The sequence below is a fragment of the Hipposideros armiger genome, unplaced genomic scaffold, assembly GCF_001890085.2.
Source record: "Hipposideros armiger isolate ML-2016 unplaced genomic scaffold, ASM189008v1 scaffold_197, whole genome shotgun sequence".
Taxonomy (NCBI): Eukaryota; Metazoa; Chordata; class Mammalia; order Chiroptera; family Hipposideridae; genus Hipposideros; species Hipposideros armiger.
In genome coordinates, this window is record NW_017731547.1 from 1,577,059 (window position 1) to 1,601,540 (window position 24,482).

Sequence of the window (24,482 nt, forward strand, 5' to 3'; positions counted from 1 at the left end):
TATCACAAAGCTGTGTATTAGAGCAAGCAGGATGTAAACAGCCCCCCTCACTGGACACATCCACTGAATTCTTCCTCTCTTCGCAGCTGCAGGGAACCTGTGTTCTGGCAGACTGTACAGATGTGGACCTGAGGTTTAAGCAGTAAACCAATCTCACATTAGCTCTGTTTTCCTATTGCTGCCATTGTATATCCTCTATTTTCCAACCTCATACTCCTTAGAATGTAGTTCTCATTTTCTAATGAAGACTCAGAAATGGAATTAGATAAATGCTTTTAAGTTCAGGTATGCTTTACAATAACCATGATATATAGCAGAATTGGGTGATTGGTTAAGTCCATTCTTTTTCCATTACTAATGAAAGAAGGAAAAAACGGCCCCACTGTCACTTTGTATTAATTTCCTAATGTGCCTGAATTTGTTTACCTCATAAACTTAACGGTCATGTTATTCTTCCATGATTTTACTTGCTCATTCCATTAAATTATTTTTGTTGCTTTCTCAGCGGGTGATTTGAATGATTTAAAACCTCACTGGGGACCAGCCGAGTGGCGTGTTGGTTAGGAGTTGGCTTGGGACACCAGCTCTCAGCAGCAGGGTTCCAGTTCGGATCCCACATGAGGGCCAGTGACGCTGCGCCCTCTACAGCTAAGATGGTGAACAACAGCTCGAACTGGAGCTGGGCTGCTGTGCGTCACCGGCAACAGCATAGGCTGCAGTGGGGCGGGCTGGCAGTGGGCATGAGCCACAGTGAGCTGCAGAGAGCAGCCATCCAATGGCTAGCGACCGATCTGCCTCACCTGGAAAGAGCGCAATAATAATACCAACTTGGGCCAGTGAAGCAACGTCCTCCACAACTAGATGGAAGAACAAAAGGACAGCAACTTGTCTGTTCCCATTCCCCAATTCCCCAATGCTGTTCCCCTCCCCCAATTCCCCAATAAAATCTTTACAAAAAATTTCTATTAAAAACCCCATTGGGTGGCAATGTATAAATGACAAAGGAAGTAAAGCTTTAAAGCACTGCACTCTACACATTTCTAAAATGTAGGGTAACTCTTATACTATTGTAACTAAATATCCCAGCTTCTACCAGTGCAAAATACACCAAAAGTATAACTTGGCTCAACTTATTTCCATAATCTAAATAGATAGGAATCTTGAAAATCTATTATTCATGTGCTATGGCTAGTTATATGGGAAGAGAAAAGGATGCAATGACAATGATGCTACCGTAGGACTCAAAGAATATGTTGTTACCTCCAGTTGTGTAACACATTACAACTTTAAGCAAAACTGGAGTCACTCTTTCCCTAGGTGCTGTGGAAGAGGTAGAGCATAAAAGGAGAAACTATAATCCTCAGGTACCAATACCGTATAAATAAACAAATAACCAGGAAACTATAGGACAGGAAGATAAGTGCCGACTTATGAGGAGGTATGAGATAGAAGGAGGGGGCTACAGAAGTATACACAGGGGTACATGACTCAGCCAAAGATGAAGAGGCTCCATCTACACGACCTTGGAGGATTAGAAGATATGCAACAAGTGAATATGTAGGAGCAAGAATTGTTTCAGAGTGTGGAATGCAGTCAACACGACCAAAGGAGACATGGCAGAGAAGTGTGTTACATTCCGAGAGCTGTTTGTATGGCTAGTGCAAGGCATTCGTATGGTAGGTGAAAGATTGGATGTGAATACGAGGCAGGGAAAATGTCATAAAGGACTTTTTCTTCCATCCAAGTTACTTGAATTACATCCTAAAAACAATGGGGAAACGCCAATGTATTTAAGCAGAGGAGTGACGTGTTAAATGTGGCTTTTGAGAAATACGAGACTAGCGGCCTCGTGAAGAGTAAACTGGAGATAGTCAAGAGCCCAGCTCAGTTAGGAAGCTACCGTGATATTCAAAGCGAGCTGCAGGATTTGAACTAAGGCAATGATTAGGTGGTATGGAAAGCAGATGACAGAACTAAAAGAGATTTAAGATGCAAACAGACATGGATCTGTATCAAGAGGAAATAATACTTCTTATCCAGGTCACCTCACATGGTAGTTATGTGAATAAAATAAACATGAAAGTGTTTGGTTAATCACCAGCTCGCTACATTTAAGTAATTACTATTATCGAATAGTTATGAATTAGAGATTCTTGGTGTAAAGCCATTCCTATTTTTGCAGACACAGTGAAACAACTATAATTATAAAATTTTTTGTTTAATTGTGCTTTTCTCACACCTTAAGAGAAAAATAGCATTCTAGATAACTCATGTGGATTCAAAGTTCTAGATGGAGGCAATATCTGCTTTGCATGAAGCTAGGGAGGTGTGATAAGGAAACTCCCTCTGGACTAGACTAGAAGCCAAGGACGAGACGTACACTGATTCTCAGGCATCTGTGGAAAAGCTCTTCCATGAACAGAAAGGGGAAATATTTGGAATTAAAATCTAGGTGACAAATCATCAGATTTTAGAATAAATTCCTCAACAGAATTTAAATCAAAGGCTCTTATAATAGGTCTGGTCTCTTCACAAAATAAAATTCAGCTACAATCTAGTCTCTGATTAGGAGCTTACCTATCAGTATTTAGGTTGTGCCCTCATAAAATCACTATGGTCAATAAAATGAATAAAGTCAATGCCATAAAAGTGACTGCTGTAGGGCCGGCCGAGTGGCTCAGTTGGTTAAGAGCTCGCTCAAAAGTGCGAGCTCTGAGCAACAGGGTCACCAGTTCGATTCCCAGCCTGAACTGAGCTGCCAACAGGTGGCAGGATGGCTCAGCTAAGAAAAAGTGACTGCTCTGATTACCACGTCACACAAGAACACAAAACTGGAATTATTAAATGAGATTAGAACACAGCAATAGCACTAAGACCTACGGTAGGAGTACTGAAAGCCCAGAAGTACTGACACAAATCTCTATTGTTAAACCTGTTTCCTTCCAAACAGGTAGAGCGGAATCATGCAGAGAGTGTAATGTTTGAAATCTGGTAAATCTGATTCAGTTTCCAGCTTTCTCACAAATAGCTTGAACTCACTGAGGCTCAGTTTCTAGATAAATAAAATAGGGATATTAAAACATATGTTGGGGTTGTTCAAAATATCCAAAAGAATGCATGAACAGTATATAGTATTGCATCTAGAATGTAAAAATACCCAATAAATAGTAGGTATTATTATTATTAAATGAGCAATTATGTTTTATAACCTAAATGTACTCATTTGATGAAAGAAACATATAAGAAAATTAACGTTCTTATGAATCCACTACAGAAAAACTAGACTGTCTTGAATTTCAATCAAATGTGGAATGGGAAGATACAAGCAACAAGAATAAATATGAGAAGAAGACAAATGTAATAATAAAGTTATTGAAGAGGGAAAACAAACTCTAACAGCAAAGGAAAAATATAATCTCAATTTTGCATGCTCACACTATACAATAGTTGGTTAGTTGGGGAATTTTTTTCAGAGAATCAATGAGATTAATCATGCATCACTCTGCATTTTCTGTTACAATAGATATGTCATGCATTTCTTGGCCTCTCCAGACAGAAAAGTAATTTGAATCACCACATTACAAGGGACTAAAGATTCTACATGCTTTAATAGAAGTCATGACTTCAGAGTTAAGACACTTCTGGGTTTTTTTGTTTTGTTTTGTTTTGTTTTTAGCTGAGCCATCCTGAAGACACTTGTTTTATTTCTGGTCTTTCTACTAACTAGAAGAGGTTTTAAGCAAGTGACTGTATCTCTATAGGTCCCAGTTTACTTTTCTGCCGAGCTAAGAGACTGTACTAAGTATTCCTTAAGGGTGTCTGGGCTTTAAATTCTAGGCTTCTATAAAATATATCTATCTACATGTTTGCAATACATATAAAAACATAATTTTCATATGCAGAAATAAAGAACTCTTAAACATCAATAAAAAATAGGTAATGTCTCAATAGAAATATAAGGATGAGACTTACTAAAGATAACATCTACATGACCAACAAACATAAAAGGGTTTTCCAACTCAATAGTCATTGGAAAAAATGGAAATAAATACAAGAAGATTCTATAGCACAAGATGGCTAAAAAGAAACACTGATTATACTAAGCATTGGCAAAAATATCCAGAACTTTCATATAGTGATGGTGATTCAGTAGGTTTCTTTACCTATCTTAAGAGACTACTTGGCAGTATCAGCTACAGGTGGGTTTTTATGCAACCCAGTGATTCTCTTTCCTGGTATTCACATAACAGAAGTGCAAAACATACAAAAATGTTCAGAGTAGCATTATTTTTAGAGGTCCCAAGTGGAATCAATCCACGTGTCCATCAAGAGTAGATGAGGTTCATCCATTTTGTCACAAAAAAAAAGAGTAGATGAGGTGAGCAAATTGTGGTATATTCATACAATGACACACTGTACAACACCAAAAATGATTGAACCACAACTGCAAGCAATAAAATGGACAGATCTCACAAACAATGTTGCGAAACAGAAGTCACACACAATATTACTGTATACTCCCAATAAAATAAATTTCAGATGGTCTACCCTAATCTGTAGTGTGTTAGAAGTCAGCATGGTGCTTACGTTTGAGGGATTATTAACTGAGAAGGGGCAAAATTGGGGCTTGAGGGTGCTGGTAATACTATTTTCTTGTTTTGAGTAATCACTGGGATGTGTTCACTCTGTGAAAATTCATTAAGTTGTGCACTTATTGATTTGTGCACTTTTATGTATTTGTTATATTTCAATAAAAAAAGGTTAAAATACCAAGACGGCCAGAGTTGCTTTCACCTACAAAGAAAAATTACTCCAATGATGAATGTTGGGAGGAAATTTTCCTTGCCTTTAGCCTATATTTCTAAATTACTTCAGAGAGTCAGAGATAGAAATAGAGATACGCATGCATGCATACACACACACACACACACACACACACACACACATATATATATATGAAGTGGGGAGAGAGGGAAAACAGGAAATGGAGGACGTAAGGGGGAGAAGGAAGAGAAAGCAAAAGAAAGGGAGGGAGGGGCAGAGGGAGAAGGAGAGAGAGACTTCCTACAATTGCTCAGAAAATATGTGATCTTCTATTTAACATGAAAAGATAAACCTATGTACTTTCAGGTTACTAGGAGTCAGGAGTGAAGCTGAAGACCAATTAAATTGGATGTTGTTGAAGTTGGATGAAACCTTCATGCTTATTGAACACAATTTCCTCGTGTTACAAGCCTATGTAGCAAGAGTCCTAACCTATATAAAATGTCACTCTTTTCGGCCTCCTGTGTAATATTGGAGGTCTAATTCTGTGATTAATTTAAATATGTGTGAAACCTTTTCAAGTAGCTGCTAATTAAAGATAGAAACACACTGAGATAAAATAATATGAAAATTTCTCTTAAGATAGCAGTGGAGTTTCCAGGGAGAGATGTACATACATTACAAAGAGAGATACTAATTGTGTGTGTGTGTTTGTGTTTTTTTAAATCCTCCTAAGAGAAAGTTTGCATGGCCACACTCCTGTAGGTTTAAAAACGTTCAATCTCATTGTCTGTAATTGACTTTTACAACAGTCTCAACCTCTTCCTTCTGGATTTGATTTCAGTGAAGATAAGTAATGGCTGGTAGGCCTGCTCCCCCTTATTTCAAGTGAAAGTTCAAATGCGTGACTTCACATTTTACTTTGAATTACTATTTTTCACTGAATTTGCATTCTTTCCCTTCAGCGATCATTTTACTTTTTGATAGACTTGCCAGTTTTTCCACATAACTCACACTAGGAACCCTGGAAGCCTCCAGCTCATTGCCAAGCTGGCTTTTCTGTCTGGCTTCACAGCTGTGCTGCCCTCTGGTAAACTGTCACTGTGGATATTTTTCTGTCCTCATCCACGTAATGCACATTCATCTCTGAATCCCTCAGGGACCATATCTTAGTCATCTCGCTCTAGCACAAAGCCTGACATAATTTATCAATAGTTATGTATTGGAGGAACGGAAAGAAGCCGAAAGACACAGTCACTTCCGTTGGTGGATGCTAATCCTGTTCTAGATGACCTCATAGAGAAATGGGCTCCGCCTCCTGCTGCCACGGCCATCAGAGGCATTCCATGAATGTGTCATCAGCCATAAGGAGATGAACTTGAGATTCCTACTCACTATATGAACATTTCCACATTTCAATCACGGGCAGGCTTTTACTCAATTTCCTCTGTTTCACGTTTGTCACAGAACATAAATAAGTCCCACAACTTGCCTAAACCCCATTACATTTCAGGTTAACATTCAAATCACTTTCCATAATCCAGCTTACTGTTGCTGTAATGCATGATTCCACCCAGAAGACGTAAAACAGAAATCCGTGCTAGTAAAATCAGAATATGGTGGTCCTTAACATGTTTTATCCTGGGAGCATTACGATCAACTGTAACAATGCCATGACCAGGGCAGATGGATGCCAATAAGTTTATTTTCCCTACTTGTTCTTCGTTCTTCGCATTTGTCTCCAGATTGCCAGATAATGACAATATTTTGGGGGGAACATTGATAGGTGTTACTTATCTTCACGTGTGTATGGATAGTGATTAATCTATGTGCACCATCTGACCTTGCAGTTCAACTATCTCCCAATTCCTGGATAAACCTTTGCCAGAAGATTATCTCCTTATTTTTACTTCTCACAGTACTTTTGTCCAGGCCATCTTTTAACCCATTTGCTTAGTCCCTGCAGTGTAATTTGGACTGTGTAAGCCCAAAGCCCAAGAAAATAAGAAGTTTCCTGGAGGCCACTCATGCTAGACAAATATTGGGAATGGCTTACTTTTTAAATTGACCTCAGCTTTCCAAAATCAGTGTATATGTTTAAAATTTAAAGTAGCCGTGCTGTATTCAGAAACCTCACTTCTTATTGCAATCACTGTTTATGGTTCAAAATGTATAGAGTTATAAACAAGGTTTTCTTTCAAAAATTTTATTTTCTAAAATTATCAAAGTAGGTACTACAGCATTACAGCTAATTCTATTTTTTCATTTAATTTAAAGACAGTGTGAACAAGTCCTGAAGACACTGTCTTATATTTTATTAGTGTCTACACAGAGTGGATTAAATTTGTGAAAAACTATCTGTACAGGGAATCTATAAATTTCTTGAGGTCAGAAAATAAACCATAAAAAACTTAAACCATTTGAAGCATTAAGCACTATGACCTGTGAATAATAAACATTTAAATATTTGTTAGTTTGATCTTATAAAATATCATTTGAAATGCATTTATCATCAACCCCCATCTTAATTTGCAGTCATTGTTAAAAATTTTTTCTCACTTGCCATTATTTTATTGTTTTTTTATTTGACTCTAACATATAATATGTGAAGACACTGGGATAAATGAAACACCAACACTGTATTAATGTTCAAAATACGTATAAAAGCTTCACAGTAAGACAGCCATCTCTATGACTGCATCAAGAAGATGTGGTACATATATACCATGGAATATTACTCAGCCATAAGCAAAGATGAAATATTGGCATTTATGAAAATTCAGATAGATCTTGACATTATCATGTTAAGCGAAATAAGTCAGACAGAAAATGTTGAAAATCATGATTTCACTCATATATGGGAGATAAAACTGAAAGCAACAAACAAACAAGATAAACAAAACCTCATAGACCCACAGTTTAGTGGTTACCAGTGGGAAAGGGGGAAGGGAGGAGGTAAAAAAGAGTAAAGGAGTCAAATATATGGTGACGAAAGGAGAACTGACTCTGGATGGTGAGCACACAATGTGACATATAGATAATGTATTACAGAATTGTACACTTGAAACCTATATACTTTTGTTAACCAATGTCACCCCAATAAATAAAAAAAGGCAGCTATCTCTCTTCTTGTGAATTTTATTTTCCTGAAGGATATATAAATTGCACAAATATTTTAAATACTATTGGGTATTTGATAACACCTTGAATATATACTTACAATCAAAGGGGAACGAATGTCATACTTATTTCCTTTTTAAAATAATTCAAACATGGTGGGTTCCTATTTTCTGAGCTAAAAGTAAAAGATAAGGAACAAGTGAAATAAATGGAAAACCAAATATTTTTATACATCTGGATTTTTTGTTTGGTTTTAGTATTTTAATAAAACAAAAACAAACATGTAAAACAACCACAAAATCTTACCCAATACACTCTAAAAAGACTCAATTTTCAAATAAGCACCATACTTGTTTTATTTATTACTGGTCTTTAGTAGAGATGGACTTAAAAAGAATATCTTGGAAGGACAACATACTTTCATAATTCCCTGAGAGGCTCAGTGATTATGAGGAATGCCAACAAGAGCTCAATATTCTCACCCTTGGAATCAAGAAAAGAAAGTCAATTTCCCAATTAAAAAAAATAAATAAATAAAAGAAAGTCAAGATCTCTGATAGCAATAACAAGCACTAAACAGGCCAGGAGTAGAAAGAAGCTCCCTATTTATCAATTCTGGGCAAGAAGCAATCTTTTTCTGCAAGTGAAAAGCAAGCCAACTAAGGAAAAGATCTGTGTAACTGCAATTACACAAAACTGACTGGATGGCTGAAAAACAATACTTTTTATGAATCTTTTCTTCTTTGAAACTTTACTTAGCATGTTGGTTTTTATTTCATTGTGAGATCAAGAGGAGATGAAATCTTTTGCACACAAAAAACAGCTCCCTAATGACAGTTTTTTTCTCAATTGGCTCTTTTGTCTTCTCTAAGCTTTATCCTCTTCCTCATCTTCATTGCTCCATATTACTAAACCAATAGGAAGAATTTCCTCCAGACCTTTAAGCTTTATATCTGTTACCATAGAGACAGGCATCACAAGATAGCTACTCGGTAAAATCCTCATGGAAATAAAATAAGCATCGTACTGGTTTTACGTGAATGGCCAGTGCTGCCAGTGAGCAGAAATAATATCCTTTCTTAGAAAGAACAAAAATCCAGTGATTTTAGTTTCACAATCATGGAATTATAGAAATTGTCATATATGTGGTAAATCCAGAATCCCTTAATTTTATGCTTAGAATCTAAGTACGTTTTTTAGATGATTTGAAAAAAAGTCCCTTCTTTTATATCTATGTGTTCAGGGAAATATAAATATGTATCTCACTGCTAACTTTTAACTCTAGCATGTCTTATAAATCATTTACTAAACACCTCAAATTTTTTTTAATAGAGTGCTGTGCATATACTGGGGGTGCCAAAAAAACATATACTAATGGACACTTTGGTCCACGTTGCTCAAGCAGTAGTTCGCCATAATCAGAAGTGTCTGGACACTGATGGTAACCACTCTGAGCACCTCTTGTCATTGCATAAGTCAAACGTGACTTGTATTCATCGTTTGTATCAGTATATATTGAGTGTTATAATTTTAATACAGTTTTTCTTTCTCAAAATGTGTGTACATTTTTTGGCACCCCTCTGTATTTTAATTTTGTTAGTTTTTGATCCCCTCTCGACCATATTTGGTCAAGAACACCCTCATCTTTTCTAAAAGAAAGTGAGCACCTCTCTAGAGCTCTAATGCAAAAAGCCACTTAGAGAGTTCAGAGACCTATGAAGAGAGAAAAGGGTAGTGGCAAGAAGTAATTTCCACCCACTTTACCTTGTTTTCCACTGACTTCTGCACTTTCTGAAAATCTACTGAAATCACACAATAACTGAACAGTAGCAATAAAAATAGTGTATTTCCCCATGTATAAGATGCACCCTTTTCCGAAAAATTTGGGGGTCTAAAAACTGGGTGCATCTTAAACAGTGGTTGTATGAGCACAAAAACAAGAGCAAAAAAAGCGGGAAATGCAAGTAAAAAAAATCTACACTGTATAAGACGCGCCCAGTTTTCAGACCCCAATTTTTTTGAAAAAGGGTGTGTCTTATACATAAGTGAATCTTAGCAAACAGGTAAGTTCTGCAGAATCAATGGGCTTAGGCAAAGCAGATACTATAATATCAGTGATTGCAGAGACCTCAAATTTTTTTTTAGTGACATTAAGTAATCAACATTGCTTGGGAAATAAAATCTCTTGTGGATGAAAAAGGGGCCACATACTAAACCTGACAAGCTCAGGGGAGGCTCGCATGGCAGGCCTTACAAACGCAGAGACTGAAAAAAACCACGGAGGATTGTCGGAACATAAAAATTCCTAACTAAAAGCAGGTTGTGGCCTGTTGTCACATCCTTGGCCTGTAGCTTCCTTGACAAAGGTCAATCTTTACCTTGAGTGAGTCTGTCTACTGTCTTTTTTCATCTAAGATAACACACCCTTGGAAAGTCAGAGTCATCCTTTTTTCTGGACCCCCAGGGCACAGCCATTCACACCAGAGCAGAAAACTACAAAATCCCTCATTGTTGTTCTTGTTGCCTGATGACCATCTCTATGTGCTGTAAAATGCTATTAACTATCCTGTACCCAACCAATGTAAAAGAACTATCTGTCTCTCCAATTTACTTTTTATCCAATCCCAGAGATTTCCCCATTTTGCTTTCTCCCACCCCCTTAATCTACCACCAGTGGAGTTCATATAACACTCTTTATATCTCTTCCTTTGATTCTAATGTATAAAATAAACTGCAAAACTGCCCTTTTCTGGAGCATTTTCTCAATCCGTTGAGATTTTGCTTCCTGGCAATTGTCGTCAGTTTGGCTCAAATAAAGTAACTCTTATAAGCTTTCTCTTAGGCTGGATGTTTTTCCATCAACACTCTCAATAGATTAACAGCCCAAATATCCTCATCATTAACTCCTAAGCTGTACACTGAACGACTTTTCAGGAGAAAAAAAGATTTTGGGTGGTGAACACAAAATGCAATACATAGATGATGCATTATAGAACTGTACACTTGAAACCTACATAATTTTACTAACCAATGTCACCCCAATAAGTTTAATAAAATTAAAAAAAAAACCTGTAGTACTAAAATACTATGGGTGGTCACAATTTCTCTTGATGGTCTTCAACTGATATTTAATTGTGACCTAGCTTGCCCTAGACACTTGATTCAATGAGGAAAAAGATAACTTCTCTTAAGAGCCTAGAGATGAGGTCAGCAAACTTTTACTACCAAAGGCCAGACAGTAAATATTTTGGGCTTTGTGGCCCATATGGTCTGTGTTACAACTACTTCACTACTGTGTTAGCATGAAAACAGCCATAGATAATATGTATACAAGTAGGTATGTCTATCTCCCACTAAAACTTTATTAATAAACATTTGAATTGACATTTTTATGTGTCACAAAATATTATTTGTAGTTTTAAAAACTTATTTAGAAATGAAAAAAAACAAAACCATTCTTAACTGGCTGGCCAAACAGAAGGAGGCATGGCACACGAGCCATAATTTGCTGACTCCAAGCCTGGAGGGTTCCTGTGGAATAGTAGGGACGCTCAAAGAAATATACAAAAAGGGAAATAACTTTTTCATGAAATGATTGGACTCACAGATTTTAAAATTAGAAATCATCTCAGATGTCATCTTCTTCAATTTCTCTTTAGTGCAGGAACTCCAGTCCCAGCACCGAACACGATAAAAACAAGGAGTATCATATAGCTCACAAACTAGTCAACTCTATGCTTATACCTTTAACTGGAAGAATATTCTTTCTTCACTACTGGAAATGTACAAATGGGCCTAGTCCCTCCCTCGTCTACATTACAGCTTGTCTAATATTTGAAATCATTTCAATTCTTATTCCTTCAAACATCCTTCAACTGCTCCCTTTTTCAGCAACTTCAATGCCCCCTCAAATGTTGTAGTTCCCAGCACCTTTCACCATCCAGACATTTTTCATGGAACACGCTCCCAAATCTTAAAGTTCCTCTTATACCATGATGCTCCTTTAAAAAAACTCTCTTCTAAAATTTCTCTCCTTTTTGTTTTCTTCCTGAAAGAATACATGTCCAACAACATCACTTTGTTTTATTTTGTTTCGATGCCATTTGGCACTATGACTGATGCTGAAATTATGGCCAAGAAAATCATTAAGCCTGATTCAATGAATTATTTATTGTTAAGCTTTAATTCTCTTGCATACCATACTTGTTAGATTGATTTTGAACTTTAGTGTGGGACTTCATTCCTATTAAAATTCATTTTTTGGCCTCTGCATTTTCTAGGTGGCCATAATCCTTTGCTACACTAATAATTCAATGTATTTGTTCTCCTTTCCAGCCAGACAAGCTGTTTTGATCTTCCTTCATGTTTTGGGTATTGATATTTCACAGGCCAGGCAGGGCCAAGGTCAGAATTATTATAGCCCCACACTAGAAAAAAATTAGGTCCAAGTCAGTTGGACAGAACTGCATCATAGTCTTCTGAGAGGCCTCTTTTCTGGTCTATACTGCTTCATTAATGAACACACCAAAGACAGAATAATTTAGCAAGTTAATTAATCTACCAGACATACCAAATAGCAAACATGTTTTTCATCTTGACTACGTTATAAAAATCTTCAACAAATTCCATGGTATAATCGAGATAACTAGCTGTATCACATACTGTTCCATAGAACCTTCGAGAATTGTGGTCTGTATTACCTTTCTCCTCATTCCATACCATCCCGTCTTCCTCAGGAATTCTTAGCTTTTCTCATAGAAAGAAAATGATTGCTTATTTTTCTAGGAAAAAAAAAATTCCAATATGACCAGTTATTTAATCTCCCCACTCTAATTATGAACTTTCCTTTTTATTTTTCATTTTATATAGTTTGTTAATTCCAGGGTCAATTTAAAGTGTTCTTGTAGCTCTATCTTTCTAAATAGTTTTGACTCTTTTTTCAGAATGTGTGTGCGTGTCTCTCAGTGTGTGTGCACGTGCTTATGTGGTTTGTTTTTACTTGCTTTTTCACTCTTAAAAGACAGATGACATAAGAACTGGAGAATAACAGGAAGGAGCAAGCTTCTAAGAAAAACATTTCAAAGCATATTCCTTAACTGATAGTGTCTCCCCCCTGCTTATCTTTCTGGCTGAAGAGCAATACATTTAAAGGTGGGCAACTCAATCACAAGTGAACATTTTCAAGAGACAATATTACCATTAAAGGAGAACTAGCAGATTTCTGAATGAAAAATAATCATGGTCAATATGATTTTTACTTACAAGAGACAACTATGTGCTATAGTTGCTTTTATAGTATAAATGTCTTAGAAAGAGCAACCTAGGTTTTTAGAGAATTGGGTAAAACTCACAGAGATTTATACAATTTCACATTTAAAACATATTTATATGTTTACAGTTTATTTCATTTGTCTGACCTCTCTGTCACACACTTTCTATTTTCATGCATTTCTTCTTCAATTTTTTTTTCTGAATCTCTTCAGAAAACACAAAACTGAGCAAGTGGGATTTGGAGATTTCGCACGGTCTTATCACTTTGCAGGCTAATTATGGTCCAGCGTCAGAAAGATCGGCAAGCATTTCTAACTCTTACAAATGCATTTATCAATAAGGGTACGCCTGCTCGTCAAGTGTGTGGCCCAAAGCCTTTAAGATTTCATTAATAATCAACAGCTGGTGCCACCTAGTGTCTATCCTCTCCATTCATCAGTGGAGTCAAATACAGAGCACTTCCTAGTCACAAATGAAGCAGCCTGAACTACAAACAAAAAACCCCACGGTTTGGGGAGTTCAGTGGCTGATTTAAATGACACCATCGTCATTGAAATAAAAAGCCTTCTTTTTAAAGTAACTATGGTAACAGGAGTGTGAGGCTAACAGGAAACCCACATTTTTCTCATCGGAGACAATTCACAAAAAGAGAGTTCTACAAAAGATGTAATGCAAAAGAGTTTTTCCAGACTTGAATGGTCACTTAAAATGGTTATAAAGTTGAAAAGGAAAATTGACAGAAGAGAACTGTATTGTTAAACAATAGTACAGATATAGAGGATTTTTATCAACCGCTCAAGAAATAACCCAGTATCATCTGGATTTAAAATTCTCTGTCAGTCTCTGAGCTTCCCCAAAGATTAAACAAGTACTCTCACAGACTGTACAAAAGCACATACGGTACTCAAAAGTATAAACAGGAAATAATTAGGTTGCCGGAACCACATTATTTAAAATATGTTTGCTGCTTAAACTATACATCTAGAACACTATTTTGTTTCCTGCTGTATGTAGGAATTATATATTCAACCACAGCCATGCATGCTTCAAGGTTAAAAAGTACTCATGAAAATCTCTATTTTTCAAAACATAAGCTAGCAATTAATTTGGATGAATCCAAGTAGTAGAATCAGCCCATGAGTTTCTAATTGATTCACTGATATTTAAATACATGTTGTCTTAAGTCACTCTTTCTAAGAGGAATACGTAATTGAAAAACGTGCACTAGCATTCAGGAAAAAAGTTACGTAACAGTAGTGTTCCTTGACTAGATTGACTGGGATGTCACCATTACTATAGAAAGGCTACAGCACATATGAGCAATATTGTGTACACCAAAAGGTCATATTAGATGCTCATCCATGATAGTTTAACTTGCATGATTTAGGTACTCAGGTTATTGGGGAGATGGGGAAGACAGCTGAAAGATTTTGTATTATATAGTTAACAAGCATGCTTTTCATACGCAGAAAAATTGATTTCTATATTATTTGACATCTGTTTTTAGCAATCTCTTGTTAAAAATAGCTTTGAATGTTTTATTTTCTTGTTACCCTAGTGGTGATAAAAATTATTTCAATATGTTTGGTCCGATATATGCTCCCTGACAGATACCCATGACAGCATATGTAGATAGAATATGGAAAACTATGCATACTTTCTACACAAAGCTTAAATTGTCCCCCTTTTCCACAAAACTTTATTTTTGGAGCCAAACACAGTGCAGACTCATGCTTCATTTGTTTAAAAGTACTTATAAGTATACTCCACTGATTATATGGGAAAAATATTGCAAAACAGCAAAAGGGCTCTAAAAATTGTATTCAGGCAAGACAGCATGTAAGACAAAACTCATGAAGGTTCCAAAATAATGAAATAAATGTTCCAATTTTCAATAATTTATCATTTTTCTGTCATTTTCATTAACAGCCTTCAAAGCCCTATCTGAAACAAGCTGATACAGAGAAATTAAGAGCAGTAATCAAGCGAGAAATGATAGACCAGCTGGGTCGACATCAACTTGGCAAAACGTGAATATAGTTCAATAGCTGAAACAGATGCTAGAGTTGTTGAAAAACCCTGCAGGAGATATTGATGTATTTTCTTCATATAATGCAGAATAACCGAATGAATGTCAAAAGCTAGAAATTGATGAGGAGAAAAGACTGACAGCCAAACTCCTTGTAAAACAGAAACCAAGTGTAACAATTTCCAACCTATTCAAACATTCTATACATTTATTTCTCTCGGTGTCTGAATATGCCAATATATCAATCAGTCCTTGTAACTAAACTGCATGTAACTGAGCTGGGGTAGATTTCCCCATAGATTTTTCACCTCTGTCATCATCTACCTGGAGAAACCTAGACTCTTGAAAAACACTTTATTCTAAAATCTTCTAACACTGATTTCTATCCCAGAAGTGTTTCCCTGAGGTTGGAGGCAAGCACACCCCCCAACAAATCTAACGCAGCACAAGGAAAATTTCAAATCCATTCTGTAAAAGCAACACTGTTTGCAGAGTTTGGAGAGCTCAGCAACAAACCCCAGCTACCAACAGCTGCTTGTTCAAACATATGCTTTGTCATGGTCAGCTTCTAATTGTATTCATAATGATGTAATAGCTTTAATAATCCTACCTTCCATGCCAGCTGTTTTTCCTGTCACTCCATCATGCCAATAAGTTGGCTGCTGTAACAAATCAAGATAGTGCAAAACAGCATCTTTCTCCTGATTCTGTCATCTTCCTGAAAGCATTCTATTACTGCCGACTGCTGGGAACCAGAAAGTCTATTTGAATTCCAACAGCTCCCCTTTCGCATGATTCAAGTTAGGTTAGGTGGGCATGCCTAACATGATTCTCTCAGTCATTTATTATGCAGCTGCTACAACGTCGGTGTGGTAACCACTCTGACTATCTGATACGTCAGTTGAACAAAACCTACACCTCAGAGCAAACACGAGCCCGAGCAGCGTTCTGCATTTAACGAGCATTCTCCCTGCCTAAAAAACAGTGGATCTGCAAATCTCTTTCAGTATCTACTCGGTCCTCTGTACAGATGCAAAGCCTTTGGATTACATTCTTCTCCTAACTATGTCGAGAGTGGAGTTCCTTTGCCACACATCATATTATTCAAACTGAAATTTTGGCTGATTTTCACTTATCTTCACAGCCTTTTAAGGGTAAAACTCTCTATTCTGATTGTACTTTTGAAATCAGGATGCTGCGTGCTCAGCTCCACATCTCTGCTTCATGATAAAATATAGCATGCACTTTCTCAAATGGAATTTGCCTCTTGTGATTCTATGGAAATTTTTCTAATAAGAGGATTTTTTTTCAAGAATATTCATTTTGCACATTGGGAGACATTTAAATTCTGGTACTCTGTGTGTTTCTCCCACAAGTAGACTTTATAGTTGATATTTTCACTTCAGAGGAATGCTTTCTTTTGAAAAGTAAGAAATTGGTTTAGGTGACTATCTCACACAACTTGCTTGCCAAGTAAATAAGTGACATTTAAAAAAATGCATTTGTATTTGAAAAATACCATGCATGAATTGGTATTTTTAAAATTATAATTGCCATCACCTCTACAGTATTAATTTTATGTAAAACTTCAAAGATTGCCTCTCTAGGGGGATTCATAGCTATAGTTTGAAATGATGAAACAGGAAAATTTAAGTTTTTATGAGAAAAATACTTTAAAAGGGGGACTTTTCAAATCCTATGCTTGCGTTCAAGCATCTATTAGATATTCAGCTTGGCAAGGAAACTATCCCCCACCCCCACAACAAGCAAACAGCTTGTTGGGTAGCTTCATTATGAAACTATAAGCAATAATTCATTTAGCTTATGTGAGATATGCAAATGCCACTGCTCTGAAATACTGGTTCCCTAAGGGTGTGTGTGTGTGCGTGTGTGTGTGTGTACATTTTATAATAGCTATTCTCTCTTTTCCAATTTTTTATGTAACACACAAATAATCCCTGTATATATTAGGAAATGTATAAATCAGTAACTTATAATTTATTATGTTTAATTTATAAATGCTAGAAAAAAAAACAGAAAGACAAATTGAATCCATTTGAATTCACCGAAGTTTCTCAGAAATATTATGCACATCATCTACATAACAATTCTGCAAATACTGATTTATCAATTACTGTTATTTTTTAAAAATCACCTTTATGGTTAGCATTATCTATCTCAGGGCTTGTGAATGGCAGAAATAAATACCCTGTGGTTTTGTTCCTAACCTTAGCTTCTGCTTACCTCTCTAGCTTCAATGGTTGTCTCTCCTCCTTCTGTTCACACTTTATTCCAGCTACAACGGACATCTTTTTTTCCTCTAAAACACTGTGCTTCTTACTGTCTCAGAGATATTGCATGTTCTGTTTCACCTTTTCGTAAGCCTCCCCTCACTTCTGATTGCCTACCTTCCATCCAATCTTTAGGTATCAGCTTGAAACATAATTTGCTATGTGAGGCATTTTTCATTCCCTAGATAAAATTATATTCCTCTGCATCCAATTTCATAGCGCCTTCTACTTCCTTTGTCTTCATCATAGTGTCAAATACTTATACAACCGAAGGTGGTAGGTACTATTCTCACACATACATGCAACACACTCCTATATGCACGCCTATACATGTATGTATGTATATCTGTATGTATCTATTGCTACAATATTGATACTTATTTAATCTTCATACTAAACCTATGAGGGAGACTATTATTACATGCATTTTACAAATAAGGAAACTGACGCTCTGAAAAGTGAAATAACTTCGCTGGGTCACACGATTTTACTTAACTGTTTCTATTTCCTGTTATACTGTTAGTTCTTGACACTGGAGATCATGTTTGTCTTGCCCATTGCTAAATTCTAAAGTCCAGGGAAGTATTTGAAAAATTGTATTTCATTCATCATTCATTCAGTAGAACCTGTTTTATGCAATACACTGTCATATGGCAATGATGAAAACAGACACAAATCTTATTTCCTGAAGCTTTAGGGCAAGGACAAGAGCTGTACACTCAAGTGAAGGGTTCATGGATAGAATTCAGGCATCTATTAACTTGAATGCGAAAATAGTACAACTTCTTTTTATTAACTTCTAACAAAAGTGTAGCATTATTTTCATTTATGTTCATAGGCTGTTGACTGTAGTTGCATGAACAGTCCCTGTGAATCTGTCACTAATAAAATTCAAAAGTTTTTCATATCATTTTATAGATGCTGCATGTATCTCACAATATTATTTTTCATTCAACATTACTTTGAAATTATGGTTCTTATTAGGCCCAACACTATATCGTGTTATTTAATGTGTTAATAAGGAAGTACAAGTAGGTGTATATTATTATATCAGAGCTTTAAAAAGATTTAGAATATTTCAAGACAACTGTTTTCTGTTGTAATCCTAAATATGTTATTTTGTATTTTTAAATATAATTCAGACAAGTTTCACCAGCTGTCAAAGGTCTTAAGGTGTTAGGGCTTTAAGCTTCACCAGGTATAAAAGGGGTTCATGCTAGAACCCCTGGCCTACAAGATGGGAGAATATAGCACACTGGTTAATATATTGTCTCCGAAATCTGATAATCAGGGTTTATATCACAGATCCATGGCTTAACATTGATGTGTTGTAGGGTAAGTTACTTATCCTCAGGTTACTCTCCTGTAAAATAGAAATAATAATCTCTTTTGCACTATTGCTATGAGGATTAAATAAGAGAATGATTGTAAAATATAGTACAACGCCTGACATCTTTTAAACGTTTAATGGCTGTTAGGTGTTATTAGTGAGAGGGCCAGATACGAAATTATCATGATAAATAAAAACTGAAACAGATACAAAAGGGTTTACAAAGATTTTTAGAACAGGAACTAGAACTGTCTCACACCACTGAAGGAAATGGCAAATGGCAAAAAACACTTTGAAAAACAGTCTGGCGGTTTCTTACAAAGGTAAACATATACATAAGAGCCAGCCTTTTCACTCTGACAGAAATGACAGCAAATGCATATTTAGAAAACCTTGTACATGAATATTCATAGCAATTATATTTGTAATAGCCCCAAACTGGAAACAACCCACACGTCCATCATTATGTGACTCGATAAACAACCGTGGTATTGCTATACAATAGAATGCTACCTTGCCATGGAAAAGACTGGACTATTGATATATGCACCACCATGAACGAAGCGCAAAAGAATTATGCTGATTGAAAGAAGCCAAACCAAAAGAGTATATATTATGTGATTTCACTAATACAAAACTCTAGAAAATACAAATGAAACTGTAGCAACAGTAGGCAGATTAGCTGTTACCTAGGGAAGGCAGGGATAAGGAACAGAGAGGAAGGGTTACAAAGGGCTGTGAGGAAACTTTTGAGATGGTGGATATAGCCATGGATATAGCCACTATTTTGATTGTGGTGATGGTTTCATGGAGGATGATGGATGGATGGATGGATGGATGCAGAGATATCAAAACATATCAAATTGTACATTCCAAATATGTACAGTTTATTATATATCAATTATACCTAATAACACCTTAAAAAACTATTTTACCAAACTTTAGATCATTCATAGCAACGTAATTAAAAAGTTAAAGTAACACACTATTACCTCCTTAAAAGAGAAGTTAATCTACAAAATTGCATCATAAATAATGTGTGCTCTAAATAGTTCTATCAACTGCATATAATAACCGTGAACTTCCTGAGAAAATAATTTTCCCCACCATCTGCTATTTATAGTTCTTCATCTTATTAGTGAACAGCATGGAAATGGATTTTTGTCCAATTACAGAGAAAAATTTTGTCCTATTCAACATATACAATTTTGTTAATTTATTATGAGCATATAAGCCAGTAAAATAAAGTATTAAGCTGGTTACAAAATGATCACCTGCATAAAATCTAAGGTATTGATCAATATTAGCTTGTTGCCATATAATTCCATGTTATAGACAATTTGGAATAAGCTTCCTTTGTTAACTAACGATTAAATAATGAAGGATTTGATTTTATAAGTTACCCTCATTTCTCTGCAACAGATATCATATCAAACTCAATGAATATTTTGAGGGAAAGATGACTGAGGCAAAGCCAATTGTATCCATGTGACAATAAGACTGAAAACAATAAAACACATCTCCATACAAAGTTTTCTCATATGCTATATTAAACGTGGTGAGATGGTAAAAAATTTAGCCTGATCATTGAACTTTTAAAAATTACCTCAGTGAAGTTGCAGTTGGATCAATGAAACCCAGAAAATTATGCCTTCATATTTTGAACCTAACATAGCACCCCTCCCCAGTCCAGATTACTCAAAAGATACCAAGATGTTTCACACACACACACACACACACACACACACACACACACACACACACACACACACAGATCATGGCACTGTCTCCAATCTCTCCACTGACTTCTCATCACCCTTAGAGCAAAAACCCTTATTGTAGCCTGTTAAGAAACCGAGTAACATGCCACTGCCACTCCTTTCTCCTCTTGTCTCCCACACTGCCCCCTGTACCTTTCCTTATTTTTCTCCAATCATAATGACTGGATTTATTTCTCTTCAAACATCCCATGCTAATTCCCACCTTGGGACATTTTCATTAGCTCATACTTCCTACAAGGAATGTCCTTCCATAGAAACTGCAAGGCTTACTCCTCTTCATCCAGGACTCTGGCTCAAATGTCACCTCAATAGAAAGCCCTTTGTGGATTTCTCTAAAATAACACTTCCCCGACCTTAATCCTTCCCTATTCCTTTGCCTTGCTTCACTTTTCTTTATAGCCCTTATATCACCACCTGGCATCAAATGATTGATTTCAATAATTCATTCCGACATTTATTAAGAACCTACTTTATGCTAGATACTTTTGGGGATGCTGAAAACATTACTGTCCTCATAGCATTTGTAGTTTGATGAGAAACATAGATATTGTACAAATACTCAAGTGTGATTTGAAACAAGTATTATGAGAAGTAGAGGCATAAATACATTTTAAGAAGCATATATGATTGAGGGCCTAATCCTATCCAAAAATATTCTCTTTAAATATATAACTAAAAGATAAGTGGCAATTAGATGGGTCAAAAGATAAAGGTGGAGAGTAGTACAGGGAGAGGGATGTGGCAGGACATTATTCAAAAAAGGAAAAAGTGTCCATGATGACTGGAGCATGGTGAATGACAGGAAGACTGAAGCATGATGAACAGGATGAGGATCTCAAGACAGGTGGGGTTTAGATCATGTGGGCTTCTTTGTCAGCCATGTTAAAGATCCTGGAATTTATCTTAAGGACATTGAAAAGCCACTGGAAGGTATTAAGTAAATGAGTTACATGATCATATTGCATGTCAAATATATAAACCTGAATGTATCCAAAGAATAGATAAAAATGGGGTGGGGGATAATTCTAGAGGTCCAGAGGCAAGTTAAGAGGCAATTTCAGTATATCACATAAGATAATTTGACTAGATAGCTAGCAAAAGTGATAGAAAAGTAAGCTTTCAGAGATATTTAAAAGGGAGAACTGATAGAACATCATGATTGGAAACTGAGGAGAGTTTAGGAATATGAAGAGGTAAACATTTACTTCTACATTTTCAGCTTGAGCAATTGAGTGAGTGATGGCAGTATGTTGTAGAAAAGCCAGGTTGGAAAGGGGAAGATCACTTCAGTTTTGTTTCTGTTTAGATTCTTGGGAGATATTCAAGCAAAGACATCAAGGAGGACACAGATGTTAGGTCTGAATTTCAGAATTCATCAACACTTCAGATTTGCCAGCATTTCATAGTGAACATAGCCATACATTTGAATAAGACTTGGAGTAAGCCATAAAAAGAGACAAGAGCCGAGGACGGCAACCCAAGAAACTCTAACAATTCATGATTGGATGAAAGAGAATGAAGCTATCAGGATACTGAGAAGGAATAGCCAATGGGGGAGAAAACACATAATTAACAGTGTGACATTCCAAAAGTTAAGGGGATAGGGAGTTGAAGGAAAGAAGAAATTGTCAAGTGTGTCAAATATGCTTGGGAGATGCACTAAGAAGATAACAAAGAAGTTCTTGGTTGAGGAACATAAAGAACATAATGAGCTGAATGTGAACGACTTCAGGGGAGTAAGGGTAGAAGGCAAGTTAGAATTGGCTGAAGAGTGAATGGATCAATATAGGATGATAGGTAAAGGAGGCTTTGTAGGCAAGGTTTTGTTTTTCTATTTTAGGGCTTAATTTAACTTTCCTGACCATATATTCAAAGCTCAATTGTTATATTAAACATACCTAACATTCTGGACAATTTCCAAATAAATCTTTTTTAACTAAAATTTATTGGGGTGACAATGGTTAGTAAAATTACACAGGTTTCAAGTGTACAATTCTGTAATCCATCACCTATATATCACATTGTGTGTTCACCACCCAGAGTCAGTTCTCCTTCCAGCACCACATATTTGATCCCCTTTTACCCTCTTCTACCTCCCCCCACCCCCCTTACCCTCTGGTAACCACTAAACTGCTGTCTGTGTCTATGAGTTTTTGTTTCTTCAATTTTTTGTCTTGTTCCTTTGTTGTTTTTAGTTTTATTTCCCTCGTATCAGTGAAATCATACGGCTCTGGACTTTTTCTTTCTGAATTATTTTGCTTAGCATAATAATCTAAGCAATATAAGAAGACATTTGCAACAGGTGTCATCATGTGATATAAAAATACTATGATTATAAATTGTGACAAAATCTCACATACTGCTAATAATGTTTAATTGCCTAAAATCATAGAGAAAGGAAATGAAAAATTTGTACTATGTATGGCAGATACCACACAATTCACTGTTAGTATTGTTGCTGTAAACCTTCAATTATCTTATCTATTCATCCATTTTTTTACCATTATTGGAGAAGTTTCTTCATTTTTGCATGTCTGTTTTTATTCCTATCCAGAATAATCTTTCTTCAGCCTGCAAAATGTTCTTTAGACTCTACACTGGTGTAAAACTACTGGTAATAAATTATCTCAGCTTTTGGATGACTGAGACCATCTTTATTTTGCCTTCATTTTTTTTTACAACTTTCTGTTTTAAATGATTATAGATTCACATGAAATTGTAAGAAATCATACTAAAAAGTCCTGCATACTCTTCACCCAGCTTTCTCCAATGGTAACATCCTGCATACCTATAATATAATATCACGAATGGGAAATCGAGAGCAAGACAACCTTATTCAGATTTAACCAGTTTTACATGCACTCATTTTTCTCCACCCCTCTTTCTCTTTCTCTCTTGTTCCCTCTCTGTGTGTGTTTTGTTCAAGGAAATTGTATCACATGTGTATTTCACGTGAGAACTGCCACAGTCAAGAATCCAAACAGTTCCATTACAGGAATCCCTCGTGCTACCCTTTTATTGCCACATCTGCCACTCTCCTAGTTTTTGCCTTCTAAGGAAGTTAGAAAAAGAAGAGAACATAAATCCAAAGAAAGAAAATGGAAGGAATGATAAAGATAAGTCAGAAATAAATGATAATGAAAACCCGAAAACCACACAATCAGTGTAACAAAAAGATGATCCTTTGAAAAAACATTCAATTTATAAACTTCTAGCAACAGTGACAAACATAAAATGAGAGAAGACAGAAATCAGAAATAGGAATGGAACAGCAGATATCACTTTAGATCTTGAAGCCATTAAAAGACTACTAAGAGAATACAAAGAATAATTTTATGCTCATGAATTCCACAACTTAAAAGAAATAGAACAATTCCTTGAAAACCAGAAGCTACCAAACCTCACCAAGATGAAAGAGACAACATGGATAGTCCTGTGGACATTAGAGAAATCAAATGCATAATTTAAAAGCTACAGGAAAAGTATCTCAGGCCCAGATGGTTTCACTGGAGAAATCTACCAAACATTTAAAGAATTAATACCAATTTTACACACTCTTTGCAAGAAAGAAGAGGAATTATTTCCCAAATCATTTTACTTGGCATTACTTTGACATCCAAAGCTAGAAAAGCACAGGGGGGAAAAAGGAAAACTACACATCAATATCCCTAATGAATACAGATGCAAAAATTATTAACAAATTTTTTTTTTTTGCTGAGCCATCCTGCCACCTGTTGGCAGTTCAGTGGCAGCTCAGCTCGGGCTGGGACTCGAACTGCTGTTGCTCAGAGCTCGCACTCTTGAGCAAGCTCTTAACCAACTGAGCCACTCGGCCTGCCCTCTTAACAAAATTTAACAAATAAAATTTAGCAATGTATAAAACAGAACTTTATACC

The 24,482-nt window shown here is 36.0% G+C and overlaps 1 protein-coding gene across 1 annotated transcript in view; it reads right to left on the reverse strand.

Annotated features, from left to right (window-relative positions):
* LOC109388440 (dystrophin) overlaps positions 1–15,977 on the reverse strand; it is a 1,592,311-nt gene extending 1,576,334 nt beyond the window's left edge. The window contains exon 1 of the mRNA XM_019653146.1: positions 15,795–15,977. Coding sequence (XP_019508691.1) covers positions 15,795–15,801 — 7 coding nt within the window. The 5' untranslated portion in view covers positions 15,802–15,977. The remainder of the gene's footprint in view (positions 1–15,794) is intronic.
* Between the last annotated feature and the right edge of the window lie 8,505 nt (positions 15,978–24,482).